Genomic DNA, 15,605 nt, shown 5'->3' on the forward strand with positions numbered 1-15,605 from the left:
CGATGTGCTGTCGCACCGATTAAATCGCATTCCATATTGCTACAATGTGAACCAGGGCTAAGGGCCAGTTTACACTGGAATCGCACAGGAATGAGCTTTCTGTTCCTGTGCAATTCACATGCAGTTCTGTGCGATGTGATTTCAGCCCATTATTTTAAATGGGTTGACATTGCACCGCACCAAAAGTAGTGCATGCACACTGCAGCCGGATCACATGGTACTTCTGTTCTGTGCGATCCAGTGTAGGCAAATGCACTGCAATTGCGATCTGTGTTTGGGATGTTATTAATTTAATATTGACACCCGCTGCAGATCGCAATTGGCGCTTAACCTTCTGGGCTGAGTGTACAGGCAGCTTTAAGCCGGCCATACATGGCTCAAAATTTTGCCAGTTCAGCAGGGACCAGATGAATTTCGATCCAAGTATGAGCAGGCTATTGTACAGATCTCAATCTACTGATTGAATTCTGTACATCCGCATTGTTGGATTTATTTAGCCGTCAGTGCTGATCAGTGTATTCTGATGGCTGGGAAGTCTCCCTGCTGTCAGAAAAAAACAGGAGAGAATTCTCCCACCCACATACCGCGATTTTGAATTCGCAGCATTGTGAACCTAGGCTCAATGGAAGAATCTAGTGAGTTTTTTTGTTCTCTCTGCTGGTTGAACATATTTAGACTATTACCATACTCCCAACATTTTGAGATGGGAATGAGGGACACCTACTTACAAACGTATGTAGGCATAGGACACGCCCCCTGTCACACCCCTTAAAGGAGTATTAACCCCCAAAAAAGGTTAATTAAATTCACAAGTGCTTTTTTCTTACCACTACTGTTCCTTTATTTTTGCTTTTAAAATTTACAAATGCAGCAATTTAAAATTTGGGTGAAAGGTTTAGCACTGGGAAACACTTTTTGAAAAAAAAGAAGTGCATTTTATATACAACTATATAGATCAGACCAAAATGAGGGACAAATGAGGAGGAAAGAGGGACATTGCTCCAAATCAGGGACAGTCCCTCAAAATCAGGGACAGTTGGGAGCTATGAGTCATTAGGCTGGGTTCAGATTTGTGCAATATGTAATGCATGTTGCACTAAGACAGGCCATTTATTTTAACTAGTATGTCAGGCACCTAGTCGCTGCCAAAAGCACAAATGACCCTTGTTTGGGATTGCATAAAAGAGCATTGCGGTGCACTACAGTGCAGGTGTATTGCTCAAGTGCATGGTGTACTGTTCAAAATGAATGGCCCCCCAGCGCACAGATTTGCAGGTACCTTGGATAACCAGACTTACCATTGGTTTGTGTGTATAGGAAGCGGAGAGAAAGGGGCAACTTTTTCCTGTGTGGTTTTCATACACATATGTTTTGTAAAGGTACTATATATTGTAGCAACATTGTTGGCTAGATTCACAGACGCCGCCGCAACTTTAAGGCGGCGTAGCGTATCGTATTTACGCTACGCCGCCTTAAGTCAGAGAGGCAAGTACTGTATTCACAAAGTACTTGCCTCCTAACTTAGGGCGGCGTATCGTAAATAGGGCCGGCGTAAGCGCGCTAATTCAAATTAGGATGAGGGGGCGTGTTTTATGCTAATGTGGTGTGACCTGACGTGTTTGACGTTTTTTACGAACGGCGCATGCGCCGTCCGTGTACATATCCCAGTGTGCATTGCTCCAAAGTACGCCGCAAGGACGTATTGGTTTCGACGTGAACGTAAATTACGTCCAGCCCTATTCACGGACGACTTACGGAAACAACGTAACATTTTCAAATTTCGACGCGGGAACGACGGCCATACTTAACATTGACTAGGCCAGCTATTTGATGGAATAACTTTACGCCTGAAAACGCCTTACGTAAACGGCGTATCTTTACTGCGACGGGCGCACATACGTTCGTGAATAGGCGTATCTAGTCATTTACATATTCTACGCCAAACTCAACGGAAGCGCCACCTAGCGGCCAGCCTAAATATTGCACCCTAAGATACGACGGCGCAAGCTGTCGTATCTTAGCTAGGTTTAAGTGTATCTCAGTTTGAGAATACACTTAAACTTAGGACGGCGCAGATTCCGAGTTAGGTCGGCGTATCTACTGATACGCCGGCCTAACTCTCTCTGAATCTAGCTATGTAACTCGAACCAGTAGAATAAGAAAATGTGAACTCAAGAAGATCCTGCCAGAGGGATGTCCCTTTGGGCACCAAAGGTTGTGTGCTTACAAGCTTCAATAAAAAAAAGTCTGGACCTGGTGAAAACCATTTTTACTTATTGCTAACCTGGGTTCCTCTGAATGATTTGGAGATGAGGGGCCTATCAGACAGTTTTACCTCCACAGTGACTTATTGGGTGTTGGATACGAATAATGAAAGTCTGGAAACAGGCTCGAGGAAAGGTGCCGTAACACTTACTCTATTAGATTTTTTTGCAGTGAGCTATATTCATGGCTGCATGACAAATATTTATCACAAGATTCCCACATGGGTTCGACATTCCTCAGTACGGTGCTGGTAATCGCATGTGCCCAACCATGCATGACACAAGGCCCATTCGCAGGTGGCTAGATAGCAGGATATATAACTTAGATATCAGTGTATATAGTTTTTTAATTACTTGTTTTGTACGTGTCCACAATAGGAAAGGGGCCATAGATCAAAGGAAGTGATCAGATGTTGATATAAAAATCCATTGTTTGTCGGTGTAACTCAAAGGACATGGTGTGAACGAGCCCTCATAGCCACCCAGGGTAAAGAAATTTGTGTGGTTGGCAGGATCACCAGGTGAAAATAAATGGGAAAAAAACAGAAAAAAAGAAAACAAATGCAGAAAATCTTAAAAGGAAAGCCTATCTGCTCTTTGATCATTAAACTCTAATTTGCTCTATCCTAAACTAAGGACAACATTTTTTTATGTGGAGTTCTTCATTAAAATAAGCCTAATTCCAGTCACTAAAATCTCATTTACCACCTTAACTGTATTTTAATATCTGTTGTCAATCATTTTAATACCGCTTTCATTGAAATAATGCCTGCCATGAAGGTTCTTGTTCAGGCACTTCCTGTTATAAGATGACAATACTCTGTCCCAATTGTGCTCCTGCATTGCCAACCTATCGCACAGGCTTTTGATGGTGACTAAAATTGGCCCAACGCACGTTACACAAGCATAATCCATTGTTGTCACCATCAGATAACCCGCGTTGAGGAATGCCTGGCAGCCAGTGCTGGAGTGCATGTAGAAAGAATGTGCCTGCAAAGGAGCTGCAGGAGATCAGCATCACTGAGATGTAACAAAGGATGAAAACGAGGTGAAAACAGTATTTCATTAAAGAAAATGCAATTATTTATGAGACACAGTGCTTTAGTAAACTAAATGTGATCCATTTGGGAGTTACATCTACTAAAGACCATTTTTTTTTTTGTAAATTTTACTGATGTTTATCCCCCTACAGCTTCGCCGGATGAAAGAGCTGGAGCAGGAAAGAGATGCTCTGCTAGATGGAGTTCAACTGGTGGACAAAGCACGGGACTGGTACCGGGAACGTCTACATGAAGCAGAGCAGAAGAGAGAACTGCAGTGCACATTGGTATGGTACACCAGTCCTACTTCGTTATGGACTAACATTCATGTGGCCTGCACAGTAGCTTAGTGATTAGTACTGATGCTTTGAAGCAATAGGGATCTTGTTTTAAATAAGCACCAGGACACTATCTGCATGGCGTTTACATGTTCTTGCTGTACTTGTGTGGGTGCTCCTGCTCCCTTACACACTCCAAAGACATGCCGATAGCTTAATTGGCTCCTGTCTGAATTGGCCCTAGTATGTGTCTACAAATTGGCTATGTACATGTGTTATCACATTCTGCATGCCTATCCCAAGCTGAGTAGTTGGGGTGGATTGAGGGAACACTTGGCAACCTACCTTATATAAAAAAAAAAGCTTGCCAAGAAACTTCTGGGGAAAGGGCCCTCAAGCATTTCAGACCTGGTGCCCATAGAATTGATGAGTTTTAGATACGACTGAGTAAGTGAATATCACCCAACACTAATATGTTAAACTTTACTGATTAAAATTTGTATGTACCGTATTTATCGGGGTATTGCGCGCTCCGGCGTATAGCGCCCACCCCTAAAGTGGACCCGCATTCCTGTAAAAAAAAGATTTTAGTACTTACAGTTTTGGTGTCTTGCGCGGCATCCATCGGCGGCCTCGTCGGGTCCGGCGTCCGTCTGCGGCTTCGGTGGTGTCCTCCTCGTCGGGTCCGGCGTCCTTCTGCGGTATTCTGCCCGCTCGATCCCCGCTTCCCGCGCTGAGTTTGAACTACTGCGCCGGCATATACCGAGCGCAGTACACTCGTGTATAGTCGGGCAGGAGCGGCTCCTCTCGCGGTCACGTCCTGTGCGTCCAGGACGTGACTGCGAGAGAACCCGAGTCTGCCCGACTATACACGAGTGTACTGCGCTCGGTATATGCCGGCGCAGTAGTTCAAACTGGGCGCGGGCATCGGCGTATATCGCGCACCCACGATTTTGCCCTGAATAACATAAATTATTTCCACAGTGTGTAATGGCCTATTCACATAATATCCTTGTAGTGGACTACCTATACAATGGTTAGGCAGGCATCTAAAGATCCTGCACATGGCCTTTGTTAGCTTCTATAGCTCATGGCAGCTCTGACTCCCAAGGTGCTGTATTATTTTAATACTGCTTGGAACTCACTGGGGGTTATTTACTAAAGGTAAATCCACTTTGCACTGCAAGTGCACTTGGAAGTACATTCGCTGTAGATCTGATGGGAAGATCTAAAATGAGGGGAAGCTGTGTTGATTTTATCACCCAATGATGTGCAAGCTAAAATGCTGTTTTTTTTTTATTTTTCTTGCATGTCCCCCTCAGATTTACACTTTTCAGTGCACTTGTAGTGAAAACCAGGTTTATCACATGCCTGCGTCTCCCACTGCCAGATGCTGGAGCATAGCAGGGGTATGGTGGCCTGCGGGTGGAACAACAGTGTGAAGCAGGGAACACTGCCATCCAATACACTCAAAAATATGTTGCATGCTGAGCACACATTGGCTAGTGTAGTTCTGCAAGAGATTGAAGATCAGAGGCACAGGTGGTGGGACATTATAGCTCTTCTCTTGGGGTTCTTTTTTTTTTTTCACTAGCAAAGTGGTTGTAAACCTTGGTCATGGAATCTGAGCAAAGCACATATAGGGGGTTATTTACTAAAGGAAAATCCACTTTGCACTACAAGTGCACTGCAAATGCACTTGTAAGTGCAGTTGCAGTAGATCTGAGGGGAAGCTCTGAAAGTAAGGGAAGCTCTGCTGATTTTATCATCCAATCACGTGCAAGCAAAAATGCATGTCCCCCTCAGATCTACAGCGACTGCACTTGCAGTGCAAAGTGGATTTGCCTTTCGTAAATAACCCCCTTAGTGTTTCTGCACCGTTTACTTATCTCTCTCCAAAGTTGTTTGGGAGCAAGTGTTGGGTGCTTCCTCTGTTATCAGCATGTGTTACTTCTGAGAAGTTTTCCCAACACATGAGATACATTTATGTCGGGAGGGTGGGGGGAGAGAGCTCAGAAATGGAGCTTCTCTAAACAGAACACAGCTCTTCTGCTGTGTGGAGGGGGTGTGTGTTCCTTTTCTCCAATCAGCTCTCACACAATGTTACTGCAGTCTATCTGCCCCATCCTCTCTGCTCCTCAATGAAAAAATATTTATAATGCAATCTGCCCTTTTAAAGGGGTGTAGAGAGGGGAATACTGCAGACATACAAGTAAAACCTATGTAGGAAGGTTTGTTTAGTCTCTGTGTATTATCTGAGGCTGTTTATTTCACAGGGTATACGTGAGAGTTTACAACCACTTCAAAGCTGAACTCTCGGCAGGTAGGAAGCGAGATCAACTATGAATGCAGTTATATGTTTATTGAAAATACTCTTTTTATATATATATATATATAAAATATGTAGCACTACCCCCCAGAGGAGCTGCTGGATTTTTTGGCAGCGTGTTACCTCTTGGCTCCTCCCAACTCCTAGGGGTGAATGATGCGTATTGCATATAGTAGAAGTAAAGGAATGTCCACGACAGGTGCTCTTTATTACCTGGCAGGGTAAAAACTGTAAACTTGTGGTGAGGAAAGTAAAGTTGAAGAGGAATGGAGGATAGCAGATTCAGGCGTGATAATAGGAAACAGTCCTGCTCCCAAACGCAACTCTTCTATGCGCCACTCCCGTCGGAGTGGGGTTAGTGTACCCGGACAGGCCTCTTTCACTGACCTGGCAGCTGGAGTATCACTCGGACAATTGTAGGATAAAGTCTCTGCCACAGACCCTCCTTGGTGAACTTGAACTTGAGGGAAAAGTCTCTGCCACAGACCCTCCTTGGTGAACTTGAACTTGAGGGAAAAGTCTCTGCCACAGACCCTCCTTGGTGAACTTGAGGGAAAAGTCTCTGCCACAGACCCTCCTTGGTGAACTTGAGGGAAAAGTCTCTGCCACAGACCCTCCTTGGTGAACTTGAACTTGAGGGAAAAGTCTCTGCCACAGACCCTCCTTGGTGAACTTGAGGGAAAAGTCTCTGCCACAGACCTCCCTCGGTGAGCCTCAGAACGACACCTCTGCCACAGGCCCTCTCTGGATTGAATTCTTGGAGATATCCCTCCTTAGATGAATTACACCTGGATCTCCTTCACCTGTCAGTCGGTACCTGGGCGTCAAGTTTATCAATCCCCCAGTGTCCGGCTACCTCGATCCCCGGTGGTTTGTCCAGGCCCTTTTGGACCACCAGCCTCTCAATGGCACTCCTCAGACTGTCTCCCCACCGAACAGCAGTACAGCTTGGGATCTTCAAAGGTGGGAACCTAAAGGTGGGTGCCACACTGGACAAAGAAGACCCAGAACCAATGGCGTCTGCCTCAAATACCCCTCCCCAGCATGCACAGCGAGGACAAACCCTCCTGATTGGCTGCTGGGAAAGAGCACCCAAACCTTGTCTCCACTGCTGCCACCTGCAGCACCGGGGCTGGAAGAACACCCCAGTACAACAGAATAAGCCTACAGCACAGCCAAGCTGAGACAGAGACCCTGTTTTGCACTTAATAATCTGGATCAGAGTTTAACTACACTCTGATCTGCCCTTAAATGTAACTATCACCAGTACTATAAAGTACATAGGCGCTACAAAATTATAAATCTTCAATTATTCATTCTTAAATGTAACTAGTGAAAATACCTGCAGTCTCATGTAATCCCATGAACCACAACTCATGACTGGAAGAGGGAGAAGTAGTATTAGGGGCCAGTCAGGTCTCCTTATTGCCAATATGAAAGAAGAGAGAGCAGAGAGATGTATTGATCACTCTGCTGCTACTCTTTTATTGTCCTGTCACAGGCTGGGCACAGTGCGGTGACCCGAGAATGTTGCTTAAGTGTGTAGAGAAAAGTCGGGTCACTAGGCTGAGTTCAATGTGTCAGCGTCACTGTTCCTGACAAGTTGCTGTTTAATCAGGATTCTAATTATTTTTATATTCTGTATTTCTGTTCAGGTTTTTATCCATTGGCAAAAAAGATTGTGTCTGCATACAAGTTATCTCATGTTGTTGTCTCTTGCCTTAGGATCAGGCGCCGCCTCCTCCCCTCCTTGGATCAGCTCTTTTGGTACAGATTCAGGAAGTCAACAGATTCTTGAACGACCTAATGTCCTATCCAGAAAAGGTAATTGATGACCCCTAGATCAGTGGTTGTCAACCTTCAATGTATAGGGAGCCTCAATTGCAGCTTCTGACGTCTCCAAGGGACCACACATAATATTCAGAATAGGAAATGCTACAGAAAACTGTCAGGGACTGGAGAAAATTAAAAGGATAATGGTTAGAAATTATAGATATTGTGGTTTGAGACATGCTGTAGGAAAAGGCCAGAGACCAGAAACTTTGTTACACGAAAGAGATCATTGCCATTAGATTCCCTTTACAAAATCCACAATCCTGCTGCTGGGGTCCGAGGGCCACAAGACGGTCACCAGGGCAGTACAACAACCCTGAGCCCTCTATTTCACAGCTTATGGTGTAAACTAGTCCAGTTTGGACAATTATACTTTTTTGGAGTAGGCAGAAATTTGGACAGCTATAAAAGTTTGAGCCAACTGAAGTTTAAACTCAAATTGGGACTTAAAATAAAACAGGGTGTTATTTAATAATAGTTATTTTGCAATATTAACTTTTTAGTCAAATATACTAATCACCATGTATAACAAATTAGTGCTTGTGCCTGTAATTTAGTGCTACTGGTTTAAAATGGACCCATTATTAAAATTGACATATTGATTGCATGATTCAACAGACCATGTGTCAGCAGTAGAAAAAAAAATGAGTAGAAAAGCACTTTCTAGTCTGTCGGGTAGTCTTGCAGTGAGATACCAGGACCAGTAAGGCACAGTTAGTGCCAGTGCATTGCCACGAAATGAGATTTGCCATCGGATGAGATGGTCCGCCTCCATCACATCCTATTGGCTCACTCCTGTCGCGTGACATATTTAAACGTCAAGTATCGACACGAACATCAGTCTCAGCTAGGCTATCATAGGGAGAGGATCTCCTCTCCCTGTGATAGCTGAAGCTGCACGGAGCTGGTGCACGGAGCTATTTGCGTAGTGCTGCGCCTGCGCACTACTACTTTACCTGCACCCGATGTTCTACTTTCTGTTCCCTGAGCCTTAACGGGGGACGGGGAGTAGAGCTGCGGGCGCGGGGTGTAGTTAGCACTGGCGGGAGGCACGCTGACAGAGGGATCCCGATATCGCTGTAGATCCCGAAGTGACATGGTAATGAAGGAGAACATTTATTAGCCTAGTAAATGTATGAGCTTCTGTGGCCCGATTCCGCTCTCGGAATCGGGCCACAGAGGCCATGTGAGCTCCGTGCACCAGCTCCGTGCAGCTTCCGCTATCACAGGGAGAGGAGATCCTCTCCCTATGATAGCCTAGCTGAGACTGATGTTCGCGTCGATACTTGACGTTTAAATATGTCACGTGACAGGAGTGAGCCAATAGGATGTGATGGAGGCGGACCATCTCATCCGATGGCAAATCTAATTTCGTGGCAATGCACCGGTTCACACAGGGGCAGCATGACTTGCAGCGCAAGGCGATCTGCACACGACTTCAGTGTCGGCTTGCAAAATTACTTCTGTATAGAAGTCAACGCAAGTCGCTCTGAAGTCATCCCAAAGTAGTACAGGAACCTTTTTCTAAGTTTATAACAGAGCGCGACTTGTCAGGCGGCTAAGTCGCCTGACAAGTCGCCCCTGTGTGAACCGGCTCTTAGCACGGCCTGCATGTGTATTAATCAAAATATGATTGCCTGCAAAATCAAAATATAAATTACAAAGTATACACAGAAAAAAAGGTTCTTAGGATTTTAAAGGAACTTTTAATAAAGCCCCCTACATCCCTTAAGTGTAAGTAGCCTGGGCTTATACTTACCTTCAGCCCCGATTTAGCAATTCTACCTCTGATATGGGTTGTTGTCCCATTCATTCTTATGGGTAGCCTTACTCATGGTGGCCTCCAGTGCAGTGTTAATTTTGACATCAGATTTCGATTTAGTTTTAGTTATAGTCTCTTGACTACAATGACATTTTAGTTTTGGTCGTATTTTATTTGTCTGAGTTGTTTAAGTCATATTTTAGTTGACTAAAATTCCCAGTACCTTAGTCGACTAAAATCTGATGGGTTTAGTTCAATTTTAATGCATTATTTCTTTAGAACTGGCAAACATTGGTATATACTCCTGGAGTAAAAATCGAATAAGATGTTTATTTATGGTATTAAGGTTTGAAGATGCACTGCAGACACAGATTTAGCCGTTATGATATATATTCAATTTATTTGTATTAAGGGCCATCGACGGCAGTCCCCGTACAGCAATAAACACTCGGATACCATTGCCTCTCTACGATATCAAAACCAGCTGCTAACACGGGTGAGTATTATTATTATACAGGATTTATATGGCGCCAACAGTTTGCACAGCGCTTTACAACATAAGGGAGAAGTCAGAGAAGTCATTGGAAGTTGAAATACTGAGAAAACTCTGCAACTGAAGTCGGCAATCTCCGTTTTATGTGATCTACTGTATATGGCAGTCAGATTCATCAATCTACTATCAACTGGTGGGACTGTAGCATCCTGTCGCATGATGCTTTGCTGTGCATCCTCTTTTATGCTTTAATGTGGGAGTAAGACTTTGGGAAAGGGCAGAGCTAGAACCTGGGAACACAATGGCCTCCTTTTTAAAGTCAGGCGCCATTCAACTAAGAATTTGGTTGTTTCTAAGTCCCCCCCTAACCCATACATTCATACCACAATATATTTTTTTTTTTTTTTTTTTTAAACTTGCTGTACCTCTTCCTAGCACCATCAATGGGGCTGTTAAAGTTTTCTCTCCACCAGGATCTAGGAAGGCACTCTACATCACTTCCTCTGATGCAAGGCCCCATTGGAAAACACGGACTACATTTGATACTGTGATTAACACTGAGGAGAGTTATCAGCTGTAGCAATGCAGTGTATTCAGCTGCCCAGAGTGTCAGTGCAGAAGTTGCAGCACACTGTAGGCCAAATAGTGTTATAATTCTGCAGGAGGAAGGCTGTGCACTGGCAGGATCACCATGTATTTTTCTCCATTGTTCATCTAAGGACATGGCACTATAGATTAATGAATTTGATGGCGGTATCCCCAGCGGTCCTAAACCTACAGTGCCTTTTTTCTTCAATAAACATGGGAGAACCAAGTACAAAGAGCCTATTTTTTTCTTTAACATGCATGAAAATAAGTATCCTTTTAATAATATCATCACATAAAATACCATTATATGCCCCTGTAATCAAAGGGCCACTAAAGTTTTCTTTCTGCCAGGAACCAAGCGTCATCTTGCCTAATGCAAGGCCCACCATTGGAAGACATGTAATACACTGATTGCCACTAAGGGTCATCAGCTGTGACGACACTGATAATCCCCCTCCTCAGTGTACGTTGCTGCAGAGCCTGACAATGCGGCTTAATTCACAGCAGGCTAAACGGTGTTGTCAACCTGTAGGAGGAAGACATGCAAGATCACCATGTATTTTTCTCCATTATTCATTGGAGGATGCAGCGCTATAGACTGATGGCCTATGGTGGCAGTATATCCAGTGGTCATAAATCTACAGTGCTTTAACATTGGTGAATAGGATGAGTATGCAAATGCATTCAATTATGACCTACAATTGCATATGCAATCACTGACATCACAGTATATATGCCATGTGCCACTAACAGCTTTGCACTGTTGTTAGTCAATGTGTGCAGTCTCTGGTTGGCGTGATGCCACGTACACACGACCGTTTTTCATGACAAGAAAAATTCAATTTTTTAATTGGTCGTTAAAAATGATCGTGTGTAGGCTCCAGAGCATAGGAGGGTGGCGCCATCCAAATGGAACTTCCCCTTTATAGTGCCGTCGTATGTCACCTGACTTTGCTCAAGCATTTTTTATCATGATCGTGTGTATGCAAGGCAGGCTTGAGAGGAATCGCCTAGAGAAAAACGTTTTTTCCATGACATGAAAAACGGTCGTGTGTACGCGGCATTACTGTTTTAAGAAATACAGGGAAAATTGAGGCTGCACAGACCAAAGGAAGTCACATAGACAAGCAATTTTAGCAATTGTCAGAAATGCCAGCTTGCCAAGCAGGTCTTGTTTGCACCTGGAAGAGAGGGCCAACAGGCAGAATAGATGTGGCATCATAAACCAGATCTTTGTGTCTTTCCAGGAGGTAACGGTACAGAATGAGAGAATGTGGAAGCTGCAGAGAGAGAACGAAGCACTATACAGAGAACTGGAGGAGCGTCATCTACACCGAGCCACATTCATCTAACGCCATGTCTTACGTAGCATCTTCATGGCATGGAACATTTTTCTCAGAGGGCATCAGAAAAAAATACTGAAGAAAGCCTGAATTTATGGGAAATGTCATGCTGGAAGAAAAGTCTGGGTACATTATACATGGTGTAGTTAGATAATAACAAGCAGAGCAGAGATCTAGGTGACTCTTGGTATGACATGTCTTCCATTTTCACATGCTGTGACGGGTCTCTTACTACTGCTCCAAGCATCACCTTTAGAACATAAAGCACATAGATTGCATCTTATAACGATTGAGACCTGCAGAGCGTTGCTGAATCTGTTGTGTTATGGACTTCTGATGTTCCCAGCTCTGCACAGTTTTAGGCTCTCAAGGGATCCGTTTTCTCTTTGGAATTGAGCACAATACCACACCTGTATGGAATATTACTTCTAGCCTCTGTCATGCAGAAGATTACTTCCTTGCTGTACAGACACTTACTGGGTATTACCTCAATGCAACACTTATTAAAGAATATGCCTTTTTTGACCAATGACCTGCTGATTTTCTTAGACTATCTTAAAAGTGCACATACATGCAGTAAAGATAAACCACACAGTTTTGTTGGTATTAATAAGTGGAGAGTAATACTCATTGGGTTCACGCTATTGCCATTGTCATTCTTGGTGAGAAATTTTCACATCTTCAATGGTTTAGTTGTCTGACCACATTAAGAAAACATACAGTTTTTAGGGTGAGACAGTGATGATTGGAATGGCTTGCAATTGACGGCACACCCTGTGCTTATCTATAGTACTCAAATAAACAAAGGGTGTGTGAGTAATTAAATACTAATCCAATTATTTTTGTATTACTCCCTATACATTTTAGGTTTCAGTGGTGGACGGTGGTACATCACAATTTGATGAAGCAATTGCTGAATCACAAGATTTATTACTTAGGAGTTCATTCACACCGGTTAGGTGGAGGATTCCTTTCATTATCTATATCACGCCTTCTTCAGTGCTGTATATTTGTCACCGAGGACTTTGGGTGTGAGGAATCTACAATTTTGAAACTCCCCTCTGGAATTCTGTTTCTGTTTTGGACATTATAGTGTGGACTATACACAGTGCAGAGTTCATCAGACCTTTTTCTATAACATTTAAATATATTGGGGCAGATCCACATACATAGACTGCGCCCGGCGCAGATGTGAGATACGCTACGCCGCTGTAACTTACCTGGCTTTGGTTTGAATCCTCAACGAATTTGCGCCGTAAGTTACGGCGGAGTAGTGTATCTCTCGCGGCGGAATTCAAATTGGGCGAGTAGGGGGCGTGTTTCGCCATCCGTAAAAAAAACTCCCAGGGTGCATTGCTCCAAATGACGTCGCAAGGACGTCATTGTTTTCAACGTGAACGTAAATGGCGTCCAGCACCATTCACGGACGACTTACGCAAACGACGTAAAATTTTCAAAAATAAACGCGGGAACGACGGCCATACTTGACATTGAGTACGCCACCATATAGCAGCTTTAATTATATGCCGAACGGAAACGACGTAAAAAAAATGCGACGGCCGGTCGTACGTTCGTGGATCGTCGGAAATAGCAAATTTGCATACTCGATGCGGATTACGACGTGAACGCCACCTAGCGGACGCCGAAAAATTGCATCTAAGATCCGACGTACGCCTGTCGGATCTAACACAGATGCCGTCGTATCTTGTTTTGTGAATACCAAAACAAAGATACGACGCGCAAAATTCGAAATTACGCGGCATATCAAGAGATACGCCGTGTAATTTCTTTGAGGATCTGCCACTTTTTATTTATTCATAGAGAGACTATGATCAATGTTCCAATAGCTCTTTTTCCCTTATTTATTTAATTATCATTTTTATATATTTTTGTCACAGTGATCACTCACTTTATGTAGTGGAAGAGACGTGAGATAGTCTCTTCATTATATGTGTATGCACAATATACATTTACACATATTCATTTTATTATCACAGATATTTGCGCAGCTTGTAATTTTCCATTACTCTGTGCAAAACCATTTCACAGAGCAGGCAAGTATAACATGTTTGTTATTTTTAAGAAAAAAACAGAGACTTGGCTACCATGCACAGTTGCACCCGATTTTACACTCTCCAGTTTTAGTAAATCAAACAACTCTGCTCCTCCTAATACATATACCACACAGGTGGGGACATGACCTGTCGGGCTGCATGCTCAGTCTAGTAGGGTCTAGTATGGATTTTGGGGGAAACCCCACGCCAGTTTTTTTTTTGGCATGGGTTCCCCTTCAAGCTTCTCAGCGCACAAGCTGCATTGCAAGTCGGATCATCATGATCAGACTTGTGGTGCGACTTGTATTTAGACCAATGGGCTCTCATAAGGAACCATTGATTTTGAATAGAGGCAGAGAAACGCTGCTAAAAAAAAACCTAGTGCGGCTAAACATACATTAACGCCAATCAGGGGGGGACTGACAACTCATGGGGCCCCCGGGTAATAGAAGATTATGGGGCCCCCGGGCTTACAGATGGCCACCATGCCAGGAAGCATTACAGAGGCAGGGCAGCTAAAATCTCAGGATTTTCACATCAAAAGCATGTCGGTTTTGGACATATCAGGGACAGATGTAAAAAGCAACAAAAAAAAAAAAACACGGATTTTTACATACTGTCCCTGGTTTTAATGAGCCTGGCAACCCTGATAGGGCCCCCTAGTGGCATGGGGCCCTTGGGCAGTGCCAGAGTGCCTCAATGGTCAGTCCGCCTCTGATGCCAATGCAAAGCTACTAAAAGCATGTTTTTTTACAGCCACTTTTTCCTGGCGTTGGTAGTGGCTTTGCAGCAATTTTTTTCGAACACACCGTGTGCATGAGAACTTAAAGAAAAAAATTTCTTGAGTTATATATAAATATTTGTATTCAAAAGCAGCAACTATGGAAGTGTAACAGGACCACCAACACATTTTAGGCTTACAAATTCTAGAGATGAACCAAACTGAGGGTTATTATTTCTCTGAAATTTTTGTGAAAGAAATTTTGGCCATATTTTGATATAATGCATTGGAGTTAATGGGGAAGGCAAAATGAAAGTGTTTTTATGGAGCCATTAAGTTTTATATAATTCCTAAACCTGTTCTTGGGGCCCCACATTATGCTCTTGATTTACTGAAAGAAAAAACTGAAAAAAAAAAATAACAGTATAATAAAAAAGTAGATAAATTTAAAGCAATAGAACAAAAATGAATACACCCAGCCACAAAAGAAAGAGAAAAAAACAAAACGCCAAAGGGCCAACTTACAATTGTTGCAACACACTTTCTCTATGTGTGGTGTGTTTCATTGTAAGAGGGATCCCAATGTACAGCAAATGCACAACGTACCACAACCCATATCTTGCGCTGCCCTATTTTTCTTAAAAAGGGTCATGGGAATTTTTTTCATCTGTAAGGCCTCATTCACACGACGGACCGTTCGGGTCCGCCTGTCAGTTTTGACGGCGGACCTGAACGGCCGCTCCATGCATCCCTATGGAGCATCGGATGTCAGCGGAGACATGTCCGCTGAAATCCGATCTGCTAAAAAACAGACGTATGGGGGGCACGTCCCCATCCATCCATGCGGATCGAATTGGGTAAGATCTGATGAAAACGGACATGCTGTCCGTTTTCATCAAA

At 43.6% G+C, this 15,605-nt stretch overlaps 1 protein-coding gene across 4 annotated transcripts in view; it reads left to right on the forward strand.

Moving 5' to 3' along the window:
- LOC120913524 (suppressor APC domain-containing protein 2-like) overlaps nt 1-12,462 on the forward strand; it is a 36,557-nt gene extending 24,095 nt beyond the window's left edge. For 3 of the 4 annotated variants that reach the window (XM_040323505.1, XM_040323506.1, XM_040323508.1), the window contains 4 exons: nt 3,457-3,591; nt 7,637-7,735; nt 9,919-10,002; nt 11,835-12,462. In XM_040323505.1, coding sequence (XP_040179439.1) covers nt 3,457-3,591; nt 7,637-7,735; nt 9,919-10,002; nt 11,835-11,939 — 423 coding nt within the window. In that variant the 3' untranslated portion in view covers nt 11,940-12,462. Of the gene's footprint in view, nt 1-3,456; nt 3,592-7,636; nt 7,736-9,918; nt 10,003-10,472; nt 11,418-11,834 lie in introns of those variants that run through there. The other variant, XM_040323507.1, reaches the window with a different exon arrangement.
- Nucleotides 12,463-15,605: the final 3,143 nt, after the last annotated feature.

This window comes from Rana temporaria, chromosome 9 (assembly GCF_905171775.1).
Source record: "Rana temporaria chromosome 9, aRanTem1.1, whole genome shotgun sequence".
Lineage (NCBI taxonomy): Eukaryota > Metazoa > Chordata > Amphibia > Anura > Ranidae > Rana > Rana temporaria.